Genomic DNA, 23942 nt, shown 5'->3' on the forward strand with positions numbered 1-23942 from the left:
ATAAGGTGGAGGATTTTAAACGCGCCTGTGCAGAAAACCTCCTACTGCATTGTGCATGTGTGAAAAGCAAACTCTGGGTAAACTCTGTAGCCAATTCTCTGGATCACTGTGATTTTTGTGTATTATGGAGAATATTATGAAAGAATTGCAGAAATGCAATTACAATACTCAGAAAAATAAATGTGCATGGACAGGTTCAGACCTTGTGTGCTCTAGTTTTCTCATGGCAGTTCATTGTTCTGCTGAGGTAAACATGAGAGAGCACAGAGTGGAACAGACAAACAATAAACCGACACACTCTACTGTAACACTCTGTTTAGACTGCAAACACAAAGAGCAAGTGTGTGTCTGTGTATGCAAGTGTGTGTTTATATGTATATAGCCAGTACCACAGTAAATTACAGTCCTGAGAAAGAAAGGCCTGTACCTGGCAAAAACAAATTGGCAACCTGCCTATTTCCCGCCATTAACCTTCCCACGATATGAAGCATCCAAATGTCAACCATTTCACTTTCCATTCTTGGCCGCTCAGAAATGCTGAGAATGCAGCAAATTGGCAGTGATAACTGAATGAAGCCAACCCAATAGGTAGCCACATTCAAATACTGTCATGTTCAGCTTGTTTGATGTGATATTTTTTCTGTACTTCACAGCATTTGTTCATGGTATGCATGAGGATGGTACTTGACTTTGAAATCTGGTCCGCCCTTAAATGTGAAGGACTTATTTCAGGTGTACGATAGACACAAAGACACAAAAGCAAGGCTTTAACATTAAGCTCAGCACATATGCCCAAGAGACAACAACAATAGGATTAGCTGGCACGCTAAATAACTGCGGCCAAGGCCAAGCCTCTTATATTGTTATAAGGCCCTATTAATGTATGCAAATACGATCACAACATTTAATTATATAATAAATTACCAAAATATGGACAACTGGCACTCATTGAGCGCATACCTCCGCCAAGGCAGAATAAATTCAATGAAGCACAGATTTGCACATATTTATAGAAATCCTTCTTTTTTTTCATCTTGATCTCAGAATTATTCTCTGGAAAATCAGTGAAGATGCAAAAAAAGATCCTATTTTGAAATCTTAAAGAAAGTGATAAACAACATTTCTAGATCCGCCCCCTGATCTGGATCTGCACCATATTGAATTAGGTTCTTTCCAGTTTTTAGCTCATTCAAGAGGCACAACTCATCCTGCCCTCTGCAATCAGTGCTGCAGTCAGACTTGGCTGCAGCACAGACACATATTCAAAAGTAGCCCGTCTCCCAGTCTGCTTGTAGCTGCAGCCAGTAGTTTTTGTGTAACCTTGCTTACACACAACAAACAAACCAACAGGTAAATTCCTTGGTGGAGGTAATACGTTCAGTTGTTCCCAAAGTTGTCCAACAAGTCTGTTTCATGACAGTTACAGCAGGGGAACAGGAACAGACAGTTTCCAAACAAATAACACAGAGCGAGTGAGTCAGGAAAAAAATTTATTTGACGTATCATTGTCAAAGAAGTGTTTGTCAGGCGCTCACCATTAGAAGCAAATGTATTTCCTGTTTTGATCCACACTATAGTCCCTACTTCTGCTCCAGAAACAAATCCACTGCCAATACAGCTCATTGACTCATATTGACTCAGTGTGGAAATGGGGAGGAAAGGGGGAGAGAGAGCAAATGACAGGGTGGCTGGGAAGTGGAGCGAGGGAATGAAAGGCAGAAAAGAGGAAGTGAAACTGAAACATGTACAAAAATGCAGCGTTAAACACAGAGTCAGGGGAGGAGGAGCAGGATAAGTGAGGGGAAAGAGAAATGGAAGAAAGTAACAGACAGGGAAAGAGCAATTTGCTCTCCCCCTGCTAGCTGTACCAGCAGTATTGCAGCCAGACATGCAGCGTTGAATCTGAGTCAGCAAGACTTGAACTGGGGCCCTAGCCTACAGCCCCGGGGCTGCTAGTAACACACACACAGGCTCGTGCAGACATGGCATCAGACCTGTCGTCCTATTCTACTCAGCCCTCCAGCTCTACCCTAACTATAGCTGTTCAGCCAACCACTCTTAATTAGTAGCTGCTGCTGCTGCTGTTGCCCTGCCCCGGCGCCACTGTGTTAAAGCCCCAGCCCCACGTCTGTATGTGGTTGTGATGGGTTTTAGTTTATGTTTACTCTGTGCATCAACTGAAGCGTTGCCCTCCATGCTCCCTCCTCAGTGTGTATGCATTCCTACTCTGTGTGCGAACGTTGCAGGTGGAAGTTGAAGAACGAAAGAGTACATATTGGTGTATTTGTTCAGCAGAGAATGGTTTGGTGTGTCCTGCGTGTTGCTGCACCACAGGCTTTGTTCCTTAAGTCTCTCTTAAACTCTCCATCTGTCTGCTGTTGCTGCCTGTGAGAGCTGCTACAACAGAGCAAAACTAAAATGCTTTCTTAGTGCTCCCTCTCAGAGATCACTATTAGCAGTGGATCTGAGACTTTGTCTTGCTTGCCCCCAAAAAATTTCAAGCAACTGAGTTTTTGTTAAATAAAGGTCAGCATGATAGCATCAGCAAAGTTTATTTATTTACTATTCAGAGCAGAAATGCTTAGAAAGAGGGAAAACTGGATTTCCCTTATTTCAGGATGTGGGAACACTTTCAGTACGGTTAGACTGTTGACTTCAGTTTCAGGAGATGGCTTCAGGATCCTGTTTCACTGTTATTCTTGCTGAGGTTGATGCCTGTAAATAAATATTTTTGTGTATTTACTGATTAGATATTCGGCTTGGCTTCAACATCCACAGGGGACAAAGACAATACTGCAGACAGCACTTTCTCTACATCTCCACGTTCAAACTCTATACATCTTCCCTCTCCCTGTTTCTCATCACGCCCTATCATGTTCATGGCACAAGGCTGCAATGAGGGTCTCATCCAAACCACAGATGAGGCTGACACATTTCTCCGCGAGGGACCCCCCCAGTACAAACACATAGCTGGGATAACTGTCAGCCAGCTACCACAAGCACTGGCCTGCTAATCAAGACCATATTCCAAAGAGAGAGAGAGAGAGAGAGAGAAGTCTAGCTTAGCTCTACACAGGAAACACACAGCTGGAAAACAGTCAGTGCATAAAGTTTGACCAGCCCCACATGCACGCTCTGTGCACACACATTCATATCTGTTCCCGGAAGAACACAGGCCACGACTTGGTAACACGGTGACCCATATTTGCGGCATAACAGCTCCTGGAGGCTGGATGTAGGCCACTCCGTGCCACACTTTCTGGATGGAACATGTCAAGCGTTGCCTGTCGCCATCTATTTACACACGACCATAACAGTCCAAACATTGATGGATGACACAGAAATCCACTGTGAGGTAAGAGATTTGGTCGTGTGCTCAGCCGGGAGCTAGTAAAATAAATGTTCACAGCGCAGCACTGCAGTTGAGGCTTTCCAGGATTTCTCCTATTTGACATGATAACAGCTTTAAGAGGTTTTTGGTAGTGGTCAGAGCGGTTGTGGTCACCCTACATAATCTGTCAATCTCTTTTACTTCAATTCTCTCCTTTTTCCATCCCTTTTTCTCCGACTGAATCAGCTTACAGAGAAGCTTCATGTTCTAGTGTGCTTGTTAAGCCCCATATGTAGCTGCACAATATCCCTTCTTTAGTGACAGACTGATGCATGTGAGTACCCAAAAATGAGATCAAGACTGTTGGACTGAGCCTTAAACCATCTGCATCTGCTTTGCAAACGCATCAATCTACATTGTATTTTTACTCGATGTTTTTCAGAAACTTCCCCCATAAAAAGTTGATTTTGGCCTGCGTTTGCACTGCACACTGTTCAGGTCTACAGGTTAGAAAGTACAGGTTGTTTTTTTTCTTCAAAGAGCAAGTTGTCAGTGTTTGGACTAAGAGTTTTATTTGCATTTAAGATGCTAATGTAGCCTTTAGGGTGAGCATAAATGGCTAGAGTGTGCCAGTGTTTTGTTTTTTTCTAGTTATTCATTAGGCTTTAGTAATGGCTGCCTCATGCTTCATCCAAACACCGCAAGGAAAAATAGATTCACTTCGTTCTCTCTTTGAAAAGGTCAGGGCGTAAAGCAAGACACGTCTCTGACACATGAATTCAGGATCCATGCATCACTTCTTTTTCTTGGACTGTTGAGCTGAAAATCTGCTGTTTGTTTATACGACTGTGTGTGTGTGTGTGTGTGTGTGTGTGTGTGTCTCTCTCTCTCGCTGGTGAGTTTGAGGCAGCCATTTAAATTCAAATTAAGTGAGCAGGTCAGGACTTGAGTATTCCTCGAGAGAAAGAAATAAGAGAGAGGAGGCATTCATCTTCTACGGTTGTCTATCTTTCATTCTCTCTGCTGGGGTATTGTGGTAGAGGTCGCAAGCATGAGTCTAATGGCAGGTTCCTGTCGTTGTGTGAGTCTTAACCTTTCCACCTTGTGAAATCACATGCATTTTAACAAGCCAGTTCAGATCATACAGGCCAGTCTTCAGCACATCAAGGGAGGGTCAGCCGACCTACAGAGGAAAGTGGATTGCAGTGCGACGATGGAGACCAGCTTAGCGCTGAATCACATTATCAAACAGGGTTAGTCAAATGATAGGTCAAAGCCCACTTGTACCAAAGACACATTAGGTTGTGGTTTAATTCCAGAGCTTTATAGAAATTATTTGCTCTGTGAAAAGTGTTGAGAACAAAAGGTTGCTTGAAGCTTGCTCTGTGTTGCTTTGCTGAGGAGAATACAATAATCAAGGCTGGGCCTGCACTTTTTCTTTGCTTTGTATTGGGACAACAGTTGTTAATATTGATATTGATAATTTTTGGCACTTTAACATGTTGCTTTCAACCATAGCATGAACTCAATTAAATGAATCCTCTATTGTGCTTTTGATTTACAGCAAAAACTGCAGAAACTAAAACCTGTTATGCTCCTACAGCATATTTCTTAAAATGTCTTGCATCATTACAGATGCCATCTACTTCACTTTGAAGCTGAAGGACCCACCTTGCATGAACACCCAAACAATGCACGATAATGGAGCTCAAACAACGTCTCAGTCATATTTTCAATCAGCTATGAAAGTGGAGGTGAGTGGCTGAAATAAGCGAGGCATTGTGGAGTTATGAGTGGCAGTCAGCCCCTGGGGGACCATGGAAGATGGCAGGTCATTTGCCTGGCCAGTATCGCTGTGATATATTTGTACACTACAGCGAGGTGGCTGATTGAGAATAAAGAGGCGGTTGTGGAGGAACGAGGTGCTTGTTGAGCAGGCTGGAATACAATAGAAATAGAGAGGAGACTTAATCAGCGGAGGCAAATCACAGTTAAACACATTTTTCGCAGGCAGCAGAGAATTTCTTTATCCCACAATGATTACTTCCCCCGATCAGGTTGTGTCTGTCTCTTCTCTGCAATGTCCGGACCTCAGACTAAAAGTGCCAGTTTTATTCGTCTTCTCTGCCGGGTACGCTCTGTATGGGGCTACCCTCAGAGTCGGTTGTCTTCTTTGTAAATTCAGTTGCCACAAAGTTGGCAAGTGTACAAGAAGTGCATGTGTGCAGATGCAGGCCTGTAGCATCCAGTGCGGCAGGTGTCCTATAAACCATAGTTGTGTCTAGCTCAGTGTTGTGTTGAATAAGACTCTGATATATTTAGTCTCCCCCCCCCCCCGTCCTTCTTCCCTCTCCTCTCCTCCCCTCTTTGTCTCTGGCATTCCTCTCACTCACCACTCTTCCTCTCATCTTCCCCCGCTCCCACCAGCCTCTCCTTATCTCTCTTCCTCTGTGCTCACATTTCTGTCTTTCCAACACATTTCCCTCTGTGTTTTTCTTTCTCTTCGTGTCTGTTCTTATCCTCCTCTGCCTCAGCCTGAGCTCTGATGCTGTAATGATACTGACAAACTCTTTGGACACAGATTTGGCTTTGTTTTTCATCTGCCTATTTCTCTTTTTTCCATTCACAGTTCTTTCCCTCCCTCCGTCACTCGCTGCATTTAGGCACAGGAACTTCTCATGTAAATTTAGACAAACACAAAGACCATCGGAGACCCACAAAGTACACACACACCCACACACTCCATATTTACACTAGTGCCAGTTAGTATTAATTGTGCTGTCGGCCAAGCTGATATACAGTCTTGGTAATATGATCTAATGAATGTGTGCTCGAGGTTGCTGTGTATTTGTCTTGTGTTGAACCCTCCCACCTCCTTGTCTGCCCCGTGACTGACTCACAATAGCTGATGTTACTCGTCCTTCTGGACCGACCAGTTGGCCCAGCCCTTCCTTTTGGCAGAGCAGCCAGGCACCTCTCCCACGGCTCCAGCTTTCTGATCACGAAATGGACATGTTGGACAAAAGACTGGATTGCAAAAGTTGTTTGATGGGGCCTTCCAGTTTATTAAGCATTAAAATATGCTAAATGGAATATATAGGACTATATTTATCATATGAATTAAAATGTCATATTTTCTCAAGGTTGGTGCAGATGAAGGGGTATTGCTATAGAAATTTGATGAAGCTGTATGTTTTGGCATTTTGGCTCGAGCAATTACTTGAGACAGAATGGTTAGGAATAGTCAGAAAAAAATCTGGGAGAGTTGTGTGAATTGTCTCACTTAAGCTTCACTGGTTACATTTTAATAATAAAACCTTTTTATTAAGGAGATGCTGCTCGCTGTCACTCCTCTAAGTCCGCTAACACAGACTTAGAGGAGTGAAATCTTTGCAGCCTGACTGGGTGACCTTAATTAACACCTACATGGAAATAGTGATGTGAAAAGATGAATCTCAGACTGACAGTTTGTTCTTTGTGACATTAGAAAGCACCAAACAGGTTTCAGACATTATAGAATGCTGGGCCACTGGAGGACTTGATTAAAACTCTAAAAAATAGTGTGGAATCTTTGTGAAGGATGTATTGCGGCACCATAAAGAGCATTGTTTGAAAGTTGAAGTGGTGTTGGCTATAGTTATGTGACAGGCACTTAGTTGCCCACAAGCTGAGGAGGAAAAAAGGTTCCCTTTTCGTTAAACATGGAGAGACTGCTCTCCTCTTATCTCGCTCCATTCCTCCTTGTTCCGCCTCACCAGCTATCTGAAAAAGTATCGTCAACTCTTCTCATCTCGCCCTTCTATCACTCTCTCTTTTCCCTCCATTTCCATCACCTCTCTCTCCTGTCTACTCCTCTCCTTTCTGATTATTGCAAACTCCCTCTTTTCTCAGTTATATTTTTTATTCCCTTCTCCAACCTTGTTTCATCCTGATTTTTGCCTCCGTCTTGAGAAGATTTTAGTCTGTAGATATTAATAAATGTACTTTTAAATAGTCTTATAAATGTACAGTGAAAGCTTAGAAGTGTTGCACTTATGATTTTTATGTAAGCACACCGGTCTTTGTCATGGTCTCTGTCACCGTCTCAATAGTGAAGCAGTGATGCATGCAGAGCCATGTGTTGCGCTTCACCAGGATTACAGTATGTGCTGACGACCAGGGACAAGACAGGAAATCGTCTGTGCTGTCGAGTTCCTATTCTCTCCCCCCGAACACCACGCATGGGTGTGCACCTGCACTCACACACTCACTCGTGCACACAGGCTGTCTGCTGGCTTGAATATTCACCGGCTTAAAATCGGGCTCCTGAGCTAAAAATGGTCGGGATTGAAGAGCTTCCTTTTGTTTCAGCTCCACAACTGTGCGACTGAAGATAATTGGCAGTGGCCTCACATGACTCAGATGTAACTGTGCCATTTAAACAAAATTAGTTGCTCTGTCCCATTGAGTTCCTGGATGTGACAATGTCTTTGTTTCGTGTTCATGCTTTCGCAGATCTTCCTGCGTATTGTGAGAGTTTGATTATGTGGGTCACTGTGTTTTTCTGTGAATTATTTGTTTTTGGCTGCACCATGGTGAACAATGGTACTTGAAATGTTGGAGACCTCTGTGCCCTTTTAATTTTTCACGGCATCTTACATCAATTATCACTTTGTTTTCCCATGGATTCCCTGCTAAAGAACTGAAGTCGCATTACCTCAGGACCAGATATCTGCACTAACTCTGATGTCTTGTGACCAAATTGACTCAATACCATTTGACACAAGCCATACGCCTGCCTTAAAGCATCTAGAGTATAGAATAAAGCAATGTGGTCATAGTCACTGATATGGTTACTCCTCAACAGCACACATCCGGAAACAGTATGGGCCATAATGGACAAAGATGGATTTGGATGCTGTCATAGTCTTAAGTGAACCAATGTGTGTGTGTGTGTGTGTGTGTGTGTGTTTTCATTACAACAAAGCATGACATTTATCTGTCTTAAATGGATGATATAATGACTCCGACTGGAGGGGGGCGAGGGCAGATGGTCAGTTTTCTGTCTCTTTCAATAAAAATATTAAGTGAAGGCGCTATGTAGTATGATGTGTAAGAGAATAATTCACAGATAAGAAGATATGAGCCAGATTAAGGCTTGTGTCAAGTCTTTAAAGTGCTCAGGCTTTGTGTCAATCCCTTTCATGGTGTAATCTCAATAGTGAAATCAAAAAGTATTCTGGATAGGACAGCGTTTCTCTAAAGATGAGGTTCACGTTCTTCTTGTCAACACAAACACTTGTGAAACCACAGATATGAAAAGGCCAACACCAGACTGTACTTTGGACTTTTGTTTTCAATTTTATTCTTAGGCTTTTAGCTCTGGCTCTGTCAGATTAAAATTTGTCTGAGATTAAGTCAGTTTGAAGTTCAGATTTCAGCATCTTTGAAGTATTTTCTCATTGTCAGCTTCTGGTGCTGTTGCTTATATATCATTATACGTGCTGTGTCCAGGTATTTGTACAGTCCCAAGAAAAGCTGACTTTTCATGGTGGCAGTCCACCTACGTTAACTCTGGAAACTCCATGTCCAAAAAGAGGAGGTTACATTTATACCACCATTAAAACAAATAGGAGACAGTGATTCTATTTAATGGCTTTGTCCTTGAAGCGACTCCTCTTCCACCCACGACCAACCACCACCAGCACTGTCCTCAAATCCTTGGAGAGCATTTATAATGACATGCCTGTTTTTTCAACAATCAATGCTCTCTGGTAAGTTTTTACAAAGCGGTGCAGCACAAGCCTACTCTAGCACTATTGGTGTCAAGGGTCAATCAAGCTCATAAATGGAGGGTGTGAGGAAGAGAAAGTGGGAGGGAGGGGAGTTGCAGCTGAGGACAGCGGTGCTTGGTAATAAGCTGTTTCGGGCAGAGCAGAGTGCATTCCACTATAGTGAACTCAGCAGGGAGAATATAAGCACTGCTATGGAGGAATGCACCAGCATTGTTGTAACAGAAGGAGCTCAGAACACAGGCTTTATTCCTGGATTAATGTAGTTAATGAACACACCATAAAGCAGGGCTGTAATATGTGATGGTAGATATCATGTGACAGATATAAAAACAATTGCTTTTGCCCACAACAGACCACATTACAAAACAGCTACTGTTACAATTTGCATCTGCAAAGAAATATTTGTCATTTGACAGTTTTTGACTGTGCCCTAAATTTACCCACTTCATTCCGTCCCCTGACTGAACCTGTCCTCATCTGTGGTTTCATGACAGCACCACCTGTGCAGCCACTTTGGAAAGCTCAAACCACAACTTGATTGGTGTGTAAATGCCTGTTAGAAAACCACAAAGATGTCTGTGGTTGAACTTTATTGTGACTGGTATTCCTCAGTGTTGAGTCAAGTCATGGGGAGGCATGTTGATGCATGCCTACATACAGGTGCAGCTTTGTTTTCATAGTTTGAATCTGTTGGACAGAAAGTTGCATCTCATCTCAAATATTTACGTTGTAAGTAGACATGTTAAAGGACCTGTTGTGTTTAATAGAGAAGATGAACTTAAACCCAGTTCAATGAATCTCAAAAATATGTCTTCAGATGTGGTCTTGGATGCATATGGCCAGATAATTTTCATTGAGAGAACACAAATTTGTCCACATACGAAGGATCGTCCACTCAGCTGACGTCCTTGGACCCGCTACAGTGTCACAATCAATCAAATGTATTTTTACTTCTGGGTAATTCTCAGTGCCTATACGTTGATTTGTTTGTGTACACCGCCTCAACATTAACACTGATGTCAAGTCTTTTACCATAGTAGATCTACGTGCAGCACAGACAACATCATTTGGTCTAAGAGAAGTGACGTACCTGTTTATTTGCAAATAAAGCAGGGAAATGAGATTTGGTCACACATGGTCACAGGAAACACATTAAGGACAAATTTAAATTTCAGGTGTGAACAGGTGAATGTAACACTGTCCACTTGTTATCGTATCTCTCAAGACAGATGTTAACACCAGTTCTGAACAGGGCCAGACTCAATTATGTCAATAATTCAGCAATATTTCTGACATTGGTACTCATAAACTCCTGGTCATACAAGACCCATTACGTGTTTCCCTTGACTATATTGAAGTAATCAAGGCTGTGTTTGTTGTTACTGTTTAATGGAATGGGTTATTTTCTATTTTCCAAAGTTAGATTGTCTTGTTCTACATCTTAGAGGTTGGACACATTGTTATCAGTGACGAGGATAAAGAAAGGTAGATAAAAACATGATTTGCCAATTAGTTAAAACATGAAAAATCAAGGTGTCATTCTTCGATGCACAAATGGACAAATTGTTCAAATTGTAAAATCTTAAATGTAATCCTGCCTAGTAAACCAGTTGATAACCTGTTGTTTCATGTCATCGCCTCCTCTGAACCTACAACCTCACTGTACTTCGCTTAAAGCCCTCTCAAACAGATAAGGCATTAGCTTAATGCTGTAGACAATAGTTCAAGCTCAGTGTGATTTTGCCTCAGTGAGCCAGTGGTGAAACATTAAAGTGACTGCACTGTTACTGCATTACTTGTTGGCATATCAGGCACATTCTGGCCTTGACCTACATATCGCCTACCTCTCCCACACACACACACACACACACACACACACACACACACACACACACACACACACACACATACGGAAACGCACACACAGAGGATTTGTCGTGGAAAGAAAGACCCAGCCGCACAAACACAGTCGAGAGATTAAGAGTAAACCACTAATCTGACGGGGCCTGCATCTGTGTGTTTGTGTGTTTGTGTGTCTGTGTGTCTGCGCTCCCGTATGAAATGTGGGCAGGTTTTTATGCGATGGCTGGCTCAACAGTGTTTCACTCCGTCTTAGCAGCAGGAATGACAGCCTTGGTTTTTCCAGGAATTTCAGCCCTGAGGAAAGAAGCAGGGAGGAGGAAAGAAGCAGGGAGGAGAAAACGTGTTCCCATGCTCATGTTGTTATCCACATAAATTTTGTGCTTGAGCAATTTGTGTTTTATTTGGGCTCGTGCAGCTCTGAGTCATAGAAGGTGGAAGAGCATGACAGAGGAGACACAAAGAGAAATTTGAGCTGTTTGGCAAAACTGGAATAGAGAAATGGAGTCAGAGCGAGAGGATATAAAGATGGAGACATGTACAGTTCATGTGTTATTGTAATGACAAGGGCTGTGTGCTGGGGAGACACCCTGGGGTGTTCCATCCTGTTTTTACCAGTCAAATCTGACACAATGTTCATAAACTGTTCAGAGCACTGAGGTGGTGTTCATAATCCTACCATCTCAAGCCGCTCGGGAAGTGTTTTCAAACACTACTGCTGCTCGGAGCAGCATTCTAGTATAATGTTAGCTTTGTGAGAAGAAGTGAGATTTGTGGGATAAAACTGGTTGCGCACACACACCTGTCACCCAGATTATCTTACACACACAAATATACTCGGTATGTATTTGTTTGATGAGGTGATGAATTCCTCAGAGGTTCCCGTGTGGAGCAGACTTGATGTAAAGATCGTCTGCCGTCAGATTCAGAGATGTGGTAGAAGCTGGTGTCCGTGTCGGCATGAAATGTGTAAATACACACACACACACACACACACACACACACACACACACACACACACACACACACACACACACACACCACAGTAGGTGACACACACACACCCCTCCTTCTTCTGTCTCACATTCGACAAATGCAGGGGGGAGCAGAGACAACTGTGCTGTCAGCTCAGAGCACAGGCACATATTTATATGACTGAGCCCCCACCAAACACACACACAAGCTAATTACAACAGTATATACCGCCATGTCTCTTAAGTAGTATCTGTATCTGCGTATAATCCAATTTCTAAAAACACAAGTAAGTGTGTTTGTTTGTTATATTGAACAAGGAGTGGCTGAATTTGTGGAAGGTAGTGCCCACAGTCTGTCTACTGTCTCAGAGTGGCAGCTGCCTCTCTCACACACACACACACACACACACACACACACACACACACACACACACACACACACACACACACACACACACACTTCTGTTATCCACACAACACATTGGGTGTCAGAGAAGCAGGTGTCCTTGTGCATACTGGCTCTCCAGCCCTTCAGTGTGCCAGCAGATTGTTTGGTAGTCTCCACCCTCATTCTTGTGCAGACTGCTGATTTAAGCTTGGGAAACAAGACAGGCATAATATCTAGCAGAGTATGGCAGCTTATTGAAACAGCAACAAAAAAGCCTTTAAGTCGGTTTTCCATGTTTTTAATGATTGTTTATTATGATGCGTTTTATGACCTGTTATCTCTTGATAGTCGTGCAAAAAACATTTTACAATCATCCGATTCCATTATTCCATGCACCAGAGCTGAGCGGCTTGTAAAGTTGCTGTAAAGAATTTATTCTTGGCTGAGATACTTGAGTAAAATTAATATAGAACAATCCGAGGAAAGTGAGAAAGGCTAGTGTTTCTACTCTGAAGCTTTTCCTCAACTCCTTCTCGTCAAGGGTAGCCACTAGACAGCTCTAGATCAGATTTTATCACTCCAGCCGGGAAGATAGCTTGAACATCAGCCCAGCAAGGTGCTTTAAAGACACGGGGCTCAATTTGTTCCAGTGCCTGTCTTAATAATACCCCCCCCAAACACACACACACACACACACACACACACACACACACACACACACACACACAACTTTTGCACTCTAGAACAAGGCATTTGTTTTGGCAGGCCACCTGCCACAGAGAGAGAGAAAGGGCACAGGCGCTTGTCCTCCACTAAACTGATTTACGTTGGCACTAAAACAGAACTCATAAGGGCTTTTTATGCTCTCCGAGACTTGCCAGTCAGCTTGTTCCCCTGGCCAAGGCAGGAAGGAAATGATACAAGATACCACAATTCACAATACTGCTTTATTGTCAGACCTCTTGAAAATTGCTCTTACCTCCTCTGAAATTTGTCTTGGCTTGCTTGGTGGGAGGAATATAGGAAAAGTTGTTTTTGGCACTAAAAAGTGCTTGCACAAATTTTCTATATGTTCTTTATTCATCACTAAATGTCTTTTTTGTCACCTTTGTTCTGCCTGATGAATTAATAATATGAAGTAATATCACATGAATGCACATCAGATCTCAGAATGACTGTTTCTGGTTTTATTGGCCCCAAAGCACACTCTAGAATTATGCTGCGTTCAAATGGAACATGTGAGGTCATGGCAACGATGTGGGAACTCGTATGCAACATGCTTGCCGTTTTTTGTGGTTGCGTCATTAGAACACAACTAGAAGCCACAGGGGCAAAAAAATTAGGAAAGCTAGCAGGTGGGTAACGTTGTGCAGGAGATGCAAAGGCATAACTACAGACAGATAAGGCAGAGGGTAACATCAACATGTTTCTTGCAATTATTAGAAAAATCCAAACACAATCTGTACGACCAAAATATATGAATGAAAAATGAACTTCGATTGTGTCCACCATTTCATAAAACATCAGCAAACGGGTCACAAATCCCGACCTTTCAGAAATTCTGTTGTCAAGAATAAAAGAAGAGAGACTGTATTTGTGAACACAGTAAACATGAACCCATTTTAAGGCATTCTCGAGTGTTATTTAAAAATGAGGACCTTTTTCAACAAATGTCCATGGACATTAAAAATGGGTCTGAATGTTCTTTAATCATTCACCAGTGGATTGTGTAATAATGTTGACATTCTCTTATAATCCTCCGTGGACAGACAGACTGATTACTTTGTTGCAGTGTTTGATTTTGTGGTGTGTGTTAGAGCGTTTTAGCCTCTATGTGGCTTATATTGGTGACCTGACCCCCCCAATGCCTCTCAGCCCCTGAAATGGCCTCTGACTGGGACACGTGTCGGACTGGCTGGATAAGCAGGCTGCAAATGACCAGCCTGTACCATGCTTACCTGCATGCGTGTGTCTCCGCACAAGACTGTAAAGAGAGCGAACCATATTGTCGATCCAGTTCTACCTGTTTTTAGTCTGTTTGTGATCTTGTTGTCTGTTCAGGGATTGCCACCCATCCCTCTGTCAATTCACCCACCCGTCAGTGTGTTGGGGGGATGGTAATCCATTTTTCCCATATGCAGATAGTGGCGGTGAGATTAGGCAGACCCTGGGAGAGGATTACGGCTTGAGGGCTTGGCTCCCCTTCTATTTTACCTCCTCTGTAACCATCCAACCCCCCCCCTGCAGCCCCTACCCCACCACTTCCTGCCGCCTCCTCATGCTGTTCAATCCCTCACCCACTCCTCAGTCATCTCCCTTTCCTCCCCTGGGCAACTCTCCAATCTCTGGAGTGTGTTGGCTGCTGAGAGAAGAGGTGGAGGACAGATTAAGATAGAGACCCATTTAGTTTTTTTGTATATGTGTTTTGATTTGCATGTGCATAATGTACAGGATAAGTGTGTTTTAACGTGTTTGTGTACATATGTTAGAGACCAATTGAGAGGAGAGGCAGTGTAGTGGGTGTGTGTAGGTTGGCGTGTGCTCAGTGTGTGTCTTTTAAACCTTATTGCTTTCAGTAACCTCTGTGATTATGCTATGGTTGGGTTACAATAATTGACTTTGTGCATATGTGAGAGTGTGTGTCTTGAGAATTTGCATTAATTTCCAGAGCCTTGCCTTTTATTTGCTCACACACATTGTCCTCATCTTCCTTCGTGTGTTTTCCTTCCTCGGTTCCACCCTCTTCCTCCTGCCTCAGATGTGACCCACATGTTGTGATGCAGTGCAGAGGGCAGAGAATTCGTCAGAGTGCTGCTCTTCTTCTTTCCTCATCATCATCCCTCTCTCGCCACCTTCTCCTCCTCTTTCTCCCCTCCAGTGGTGAGTGCTGTAATTGATATGCCACCAGCAATAAATCAGCGCAGCTCTGGGCTCTGAGCTGCGAGCGCTGTCTGCAGGGGACGAGTTCAGCTGCTTCGGAGAACAGGTCGGGAGAGGGAGAGTTGATCGAGCTCTACTCACAAGACTCACCGTCCGCTCACCACTTCACAGGCCCCTGAAATTTCACCACAGCGTACATGAAAACACACACATCACCCCATGTCTTCTCAGGATTCCAACTCCTGTCAGACCTAATAAACAAAATGAGGTAGAGCTGTGGAAGGACGTCTTCTCCCTCCCTCCAATCTCTCATTCTTATTCCTGTTCCCTACGCCCATAGGGATGCGGTACAGTCCTGTCAATTGATAGGGCATCCCGATATCAAATCCAATCAACCTGGCCCCTTCCAGCCTGTCCTCTCTAATGCTTTTCCCTCATGTGATAACGGCCTTGGTTTCCTCGATATCGTGGCCTCCCATTCCCAAAGCCACAGACACGTTCCGGCCCGAAATGATTGACATGTTTTTCCTTGATGGTGCGAGATATGTCTCAGAACCTTGTTCCAGCGCTTTTCCCACCATTTCACTTTAGTTGTGGAGGAAATTGAAATTGAATAGGGTTTGGAAGGATAAGGAGGGAGGGAGAAAATTTAGGAAAGGAGACGTGTGTAAGAAGTGTTGAGTGTGTAAGAGTGATTGACTATATCCTCAACAGTTAAGCATGTGTGCTATGACAGGAGATGGGAATGGAGGGATTGGGGACTATCAGTGTGAATCTTTTCATGTAACTGGTAAAGTTTATATTAGGGAGATGAAAAACTCCATGCTGTGTTTTTACTTGGGTGCTTGTTGTGATGTCATAGTGTTATTAATGGGATGGATAACAAGCAGCTGGAGACCCCTTGATGCAATTTGTTTTGCCACTCACACTGTTTTACATCAAGCTGCAGGTGGCTTGAACCAAGAGGAATCACTATAAGGACTTTTTTTAGGTTCTCTCATTCTTTAATCTCTCTTTTGCTCACACTCTCTCTCTAACTCATTGTATCTTTTCCGCACTCGAAAAATGACAAAGGAAAATGAGGCAGCCTCCCTACGTGCTGCCATGCTTTGAATGGACATCTGCTCTCGAAGCACTGCACAACTGTTCTGTTGAGCAAGAAATTATTTTTTTATAGGCTGGCTAGTCACTTTATTGCGGCTGCTTATGTCAAAGAGGCCACCATCCACATCAAGTCATTTTAATCTCACACAGTAGAAAATGGGGTTATATCTGATTGCCGTCTTTCTGCAGTTACCGTGCTGAGGTGCCTCAATCCATAGGGCTCCCCTGGTGTTTGAAATAAGCACAGGTAGAGCACTGATTAAAATGCAGCAGAAGTGCTTCCTTTTGTTTGGTTCCCGCTACTCCTCACTTTCCTTCTGCTTCTTTGTCTGTATGTCTTCTGTCAATGCAGTATCTGCTTCTCTCTTGCTTTCTCTCACCTTTTTCTTGCTCTGTTCTTCTTTTTTCTCTCTCTCTCGTACACTTGTCTTCTCCCAGCATTTTATTTGTGGAAATTGGATGGCACAACCTCTCTGTGAACCTGGCCAGCTTTGTCACAGCTGAGCTATGGTTTGCTATTCCATGATCATTGCTGCTGCAATTTCTCTCCTCTCCTGTTTGCAGCAGCAGTGACTATAACTGATGAACAATTCAGTGACTCGTCTTACTGGGGTCCTTAATTCTCTCAATACTTTCAAAAATGCATTTTTCTCTTCTAGTGTTTACTCACAGCCTCCCACAAGCCTGCCCTTCTCAAAGATAGCTGTATGAAGCAAAAAGGATAAAACATTCATCCCTCAGAGCTTGGATAACTGACCACTCTTCTTGACCTGTTTAGCTCTGTGATTGATAGACAGATAGCCTTGCTCCTGAGTGGTTTACCAGATGAACAGCAGGACATGGAAACAGAGACATTCTTCAGTCGCTCTCCTCTCTCTCTTTCTTTCCTCCTTTTGATTTTCCTCTAGCTCATGCTTTTGTCTCCGTCAACCCCCTTCGCTGTCTTCCTATCCTTCTCATCTCTCCGTAGTGTCTCTCATCTTTTCTGATTTGGTGTGGTCATAAAACACCCTTCGCGCGGACACTTTGATGGTCAAGGTGAAATTGAAGCGTGCAGGTCTCAAGGAGAGTTGCTTCCTGTTTTGCATAATCAGCGTTTACAGGAGAACTAATGTCCCTCTATTGCTGGAACATGATTGGCCTGTCAAGTAGCAGCATGTACCCTGCAAAAGAATACCTGAGGGAACAAATACTCTTTAGAAGTGCTAGCAGTCTCTCGTTCAACTGATTGATCGGTTGGTCCGTATGTTATTTGTTGGAACTGTCTCCAGTGTTACATTCATAAGGAGAAAAACTCAACATGAACAGCTTTCTATGATTAATGTTGTTATGTTCTGCGATGAGAGGAGCAGTTTGCCCATCAAACTAGGTTTACAAGTCTTCAAGTTTGTGTTTAATGCCAATTACTATCAGCATATTTCAATTTTCTAATTATAATGAAAAATTAAATCATTGTCTAATGAAAAAAAAATATATACTATATATATATATATATGGGTTATTATTTTATATATAATTATATATAATACAAGGTTTGTGATTTGTGTTGCCATCTGGACAGGGGTGGCCAGTATTGTGTGTGACGATGACCCGTCTAAATCATATATCTTACTGATAATATACAGTTTATATTGTGAATGTAGCTCCCTGTGGGGAAGCAGAGTGTGTTGGGTAACCTGGTGTGGTGCCTGATGCCTCACTGCAGGTGTAATTACAATAAGGGGTTACTGGATGTTGTGTTGATACAGTTCAAACTATTGCAGTAGAGTGTTTGCACAGACCAGGCTATAAATTGTTTGCTGTCGATATAACAGGCCCCGCTGGCAACTTTTCAAACACATGCCTGCTCCAAAGCCACCACAGTAACGTAGAAAGTTATGAAATATTAAAGAGTTCAGTGTGGTGGGTCTATAACTCACTCCAGCAACACATGAATTACATGTACAGAGCTTTTCATAATCGGCCCATGCCTCCCCGGCTATCTTCACTCATAATTAAATGCTGACACATGTTTGCCTTCCAGACTTGATTTGATATCATTTATCATTAAGGCAGCTTGAGTGTTCCTTTGCAATATGTGAGGCTTTGAGGCCTTTCTGTCTGCTTTATGCATAATTCATGAAATGTTCCTTGGACCCTCATCATGTTTTTTTTTTACCTTCCAGGACTCCCGCCTCACGCCTCTGTGGATGATGTTCCTGATGACGGTTTGCAACTCTGAAAACAGGACAACGCAATAATAGTTGTTTCCCTTTCCCTTATCCTTTTCTCTCTCTTTAAAACTATCCCCCTTATTCCTCGATAATAGAGCTGAGAAGAAAGAAAATCCTGATTTGGGACTCGGACAGAGTGTGTACTCCTCCTCCTCCTCCTACTCCTCTCTTTGTCCTTCCCCATCCCCCTAAGCCTTGCCTCTAAACAGCCAAGATATGTGTCCCCTAGCCCAGTCAGTGGCTTCCCCTGGCCCAGGGTTTCTCCTCTTGGGGCTTTTGCTTATCATGAGCTCTTCCTTCTGTGGAGGCCAACCCCCGCCTTTCAAACGATTTGCCCCTGCTGAGTGGGGGCTCACTCATCTGGCCATACACAACACAACTGGAGAAGTTTATGTGGGAGCTGTCAATTGGATTTTCAAGCTGTCAAGCAACCTGACCAAACTGCGTAGCCACATGACTGGCCCAGTGGTGGACAATGAAAAGTGCTACCCTCCACCCAGTGTCCAGTCCTGCCCACACGACTTGGCCCAGACTCCCAATGTGAATAAACTTCTTCTCATAGACTACGCACAGAACCGCCTCATTGCCTGTGGAAGCACCTCACAGGGCATCTGCCAGTTTCTTCGTCTGGATGATCTTTTTAAGCTCGGTGAGCCTCACCATCGCAAGGAGCATTACCTCTCCAGTGTTGCAGAGTCTGGTACCATGTCGGGGGTGATCATAAGTTCCCCCCACAGTTCTACCAGTAAGCTGTTTATTGGAACCCCCATTGATGGCAAGTCTGAATACTTTCCAACTCTGTCCAGCCGCAAACTGATGGAGAATGAAGAAAATGCTGACATGTTCAGCTTTGTGTATCAGGATGAGTTTGTCTCCTCCCAGCTGAAGATTCCCTCAGACACTCTGTCCAAGTTCCCTGCTTTTGACATCTATTATGTATACAGCTTCAGCAGTGAGCAGTTTGTCTATTATCTGACAATGCAGCTGGATACCCAACTCACTTCGCCCGATGCCAGCGGAGAGCAATTCTTTACGTCCAAAATTGTCCGCCTCTGCGTGGATGACCCCAAGTTTTACTCCTATGTTGAGTTTCCCATTGGCTGCACTAAAGATGGGGTAGAGTACCGTCTGGTGCAGGATGCCTTCTTGGCTCGACCAGGCCGGCAGCTGGCCAACTCTCTGGGGATCTCTGAGAATGAAGACATCCTCTTCACAGTCTTCTCTCAGGGTCAGAAGAATCGAGCTAAACCACCCAAAGAGTCAGCATTGTGTCTGTTCACCCTAAGGAGGATAAAAGAGAAGATCAAAGAAAGGATTCAGTCCTGTTACAAGGGAGACGGGAAACTCTCCTTACCCTGGCTGCTCAACAAGGAGCTCGCCTGCATCAACTCGGTAAGCACTAACCTTTATATCTGTTCTTTCTGTTTTTTTCTTACTTATCAATCAAGGCACACTCATTCTGTTCAGACACATTCATGGGAAAGACTAAATTAGCAATAGAGCTGGGATGATACACTTACTCCTGATTTGATACTGTCACAGTGCTTGGGTACTGATTTTGATATGTGTTGCAATCTTTAAGTATCTTGACTCTACAGGAATTGCAATTTACTGCAACACCAGACCACGAGGAAAGGTTTAGTTGTACACTCAAAGACTATTTATATAATGCATCATATTTCCAAAAAGAATGCATTGTCAGTCAGTCTAAGTTTTATTTAATTTAAAACAGAACCACTGGTGCTTTTATTCTGCACCCCTTGATTCCATTAGGCAGGAAGTGTTCATGTAGTTGCTGTTGCTTGAACCCATTAAATCATTTCGGATTTTTGTTGTCAATGAACGAAAGGATTTGTAGAATGTGACAAACTGGCGACTTCTTTGCTGTTTGAACAAACAACACAGCTCTCTGGTTCACTTGCTGATGCTCACAGGCAAACATGGCCATCTTGTGAGCTAACTGTAAGCTGCTAGTTGTTTTTACACAGCCTCATTTCAAATATTAAATTAAATATAGATTATGGAGTCAACATGGTGATTATAAAAATGTTCAAAAATCATACTGAAGTGATTCAGTTGTTATCCAAGAGCAAATGTTGTTCCTTTATTAGTTTTATGGTAATTGTGTACTGCCCACTTCGGAAGGTATTGTTGCTAGCATACATAAACATACATTCATACAGAAGTCAAATATAAAAGATTGGCCTTGATGTCAGTACATATGTGTCCGTGAAACGGTCTGCTCCTTCTTTTCCACTGCACACCTGCTAATTGAACACTGGCCTGACCCATTCTACATTCATTCACAAGGACCACTGCTGCAGGCCCGCAGTGATTAACAATACAAAACATGGAAAGCTCTTATTCCCCTCTCCCCTTGTCTTCTTTTCACTTTTTTCCTACACATCTTCTCTTTCCCCACAGCCTTGTGTTGCTTTGATTTAGTCAGACAGGGGACATCATTAGCCTGGTCCCCTGGATTTGTGCAGTGTCACTCACAAGCACACACACACTCTCACAAACCCACACACAGCTTGGTTCGGTGTGCTGCAGTGTGAGATCCTGGGGGATAGCATGAGCTACACTTGGTTTTTACTAACTGAGCCACAGTGCATGGCCCTGCATGCATTACTGAGGCCAACGCTCACACATACACACATACTGTACGTGCACTGACACTGAAGACCTTACACAACAGCACACAGTCTTTATAGTGAACATGCAGCTGCTCACATTCTTTATTTTCTCTGACCTTCATTCTTGATTCCTCCGTCTCCCTGTGCTCACCCACACCCTTCTTGAAACCTGCCTGAATATATTTTCGTTCCATCTATTAGTGTTTAGTGTACCTCTTATTTGACCACCTGTCTTAGCGACCCCATCTTCCTTCCCTTGTGCTCTTTAAAATCACCCACCCATCGCTTTCCATCTTGCTCTCTCTTAAGAAAGCCTAATTAAAAGACCAGTTTTCAAGCTTTAAATGTCAGCGCACACAATTTTCCTGGCAGGTGTCTTCGCTGCGCACACACACAGAAACCATTCATCCTGAGCCGAGTCTAATGGAGTGAGATACTTTGTAAAAACAGCACTCTTCCTCTGTGTAGTTCTTCATTAGCTTGGGCACACAGGTGTTTTTTTGTGTGGTAGTGAAAGTGATGTGCAAGTCTGACCTCCCTTTCTTCTACCTTTTGGACATCTTCTGTAGATGTAGTCTCTCTCTTATTCTGTGGTTGTCTTCATTCTTTACTGTGGCTTTTCTTTCTTCTGGCCCATCACACTGTCACAATAGCTCCGAGGCAAAAAGCAGGCTATCTGATTTATTTCAATTAGACCTTTGCCCTGGTGCAACAGGAGCTCTTAGTGCAGAGTGCTGTGGTATAAAATCACAGGTTAGTAGAGAGAAGAATTTGACTTCCTTTTTTACAGTGCAGTGCAATGCCATTCAGTGTCTTACTTTACTGCAACTTAAATGTTGCATGTGAAACTGTGCTTATTTGCTGCTTACCTCATCAGCAGTTATCCAGTGGAGAAAATTATTGTCATCATGATAACTTTCAATAGATGGACTATCCAACTTCAACTTCAAAGGAGAATAATCAGCTGTAGAGTGTGTTGGCTTTTAGATAAGACTTACTGGTTTGCATTTTATATCCCTCAGCCTTATCAATGTAGCCTCTACTTTTTATATCTGGGAGAGCACAGATGCACTATTAACATTAAGGATGACACGTCAAACCAGTGAGCCATCATGCAAAATACCAGGGCTTCTGCAAAGACGAAGTAAGTTGGTTTAATGGTTAAATGGTTTTGACATCAGTGCATATTCACCGATGTCCCACCCAGCATTTCCTTCAATGTCTGAGGCATCTCTGATGCTGGAAGATCTGATTGTAAGAGAGTGAGATGGTGATCTTGCAAAAAGAGCATCTCACAGTTAAAATCTGTTAATGCTAAAACCTTCATGTGTGCCATTGCTATAAATTAATGTTTATTTGATCCTCATTTCTGTCCTACTTCCTCCTCCCTATCCTTTTCACACAGTTGGCCTTGTTACCATGGTAACTGGAGTTTAGATAAGGAATACATTCACTGATATATTATCACCACTTAAACATTCCCTCAAAACTGTTGTCTTGTATAAGCTGTCATCAATGATGATGTAATAGCCTCAGAAGCCTGTTGGCTGACCCCGGGACAGCAGCAAGGCTCAAGGTGTCAGCCTCAGGTTAATGATGTCTGCCACGTTTGCCCCTAAGCACTGACCTAATGTCAGCTGCTCACCACTGACCGTAACCTTAGTCAGTGGTACTTGGTGACCTCAAACCTGACCTCAGATCAGTGCATGGCATCTTTTTTCAGTGTGGTGGCGGGTGCTGTGAAAAATAACTAGACATAGCAAACATAGATAAACATAGAAAAGGCTGAATCAGACAGAAGAATCAGGAAACATCATTTAAATATAAGCATGCTTATCTTAACATCAATGGCTAGACGGGATTCCCCTACATTCTTAAGATTGATGCTATCATTAACTATAAAACAAAATTACATGAGAATGATTTCTTGAGGGTTTATACTGTTAGAGCAAACATGGACGGTCAAAGTCAAGGCAAGTTGCTTACACAGGGCAACAAACACTTGATGATAGAAAAAAATATATATACTCATTTTAACATGCGCACATCTTCTTAACGTTACCATAAAAGTTGATTTTAAATCTGATCGACCAGATCAGCTATTGGGCCCATTTTCAGAGATTGAATTATTATGTTTTATGTAGCGAGGCTTGAGTTTTCTTTCTTGCAGGTTTGGCTCCAACCTGCCCTTTTGCTGCATGGCTTCTGTGCTCTAAATTAATGTCAGCTCTCCACTTACACAGACTGTAAGTAAGGAAAAACTTACAGGGAGTCATTCGTCCAACTGATCCAGGCATATGAACTGAAGATCTCCTGACTCTACAGCTCACACATTTTTCAGCTACCCCTGTTTGGTGCTGAGCCCTGCCCATAGTTTCCCAAACACTCCTGGAATTCAAATGCACTTCTCTAACCTCTTGACTACAGACACATAAATGGCCTCCTTTACAACATTTGATTGAGCAGTGTGGGAAAAGCTGTTTGATGTGGGAGGAAGGGTGAATGCATTTAGCTTGACCCTGCCATATAGCTGGTAAGAGGGAAGGGCAGAGGGGGGTTGAGCCCTGGACAGCTGTTAGCCACATAGCAATGATGGATGAGCGTGCGCTCTGTTGGCTCCCTGTGTGGAGTTCATATTTGTGCTGGATCATAATTTCTAGCCTCTGGCCATCATTAGGATGTTTATGGCCACAGTGAGATGGTGACTGTGTTTCTGTAAACACTAATGTTTGGGCATATTACATGTAGCTCTGTCAAAATAGTGTGTAAAATCTCATATGAA

General features: G+C 43.1%; 1 protein-coding gene across 2 annotated transcripts in view; it reads left to right on the plus strand.

The window, feature by feature from the left end:
* Window positions 1–23942, plus strand: part of plxna1b (plexin A1b) — a 179424-nt gene that overhangs the window by 13975 nt on the left and 141507 nt on the right. For both annotated transcript variants that reach the window (XM_020086726.2, XM_020086728.2), the window contains exon 2: window positions 18477–19916. In XM_020086726.2, the coding sequence (XP_019942285.1) occupies window positions 18741–19916 (1176 nt within the window). In that variant the 5' untranslated portion in view covers window positions 18477–18740. The remainder of the gene's footprint in view (window positions 1–18476; window positions 19917–23942) is intronic.

The sequence above is a fragment of the Paralichthys olivaceus genome, chromosome 2 (assembly GCF_024713975.1).
Source record: "Paralichthys olivaceus isolate ysfri-2021 chromosome 2, ASM2471397v2, whole genome shotgun sequence".
NCBI lineage: Eukaryota > Metazoa > Chordata > Actinopteri > Pleuronectiformes > Paralichthyidae > Paralichthys > Paralichthys olivaceus.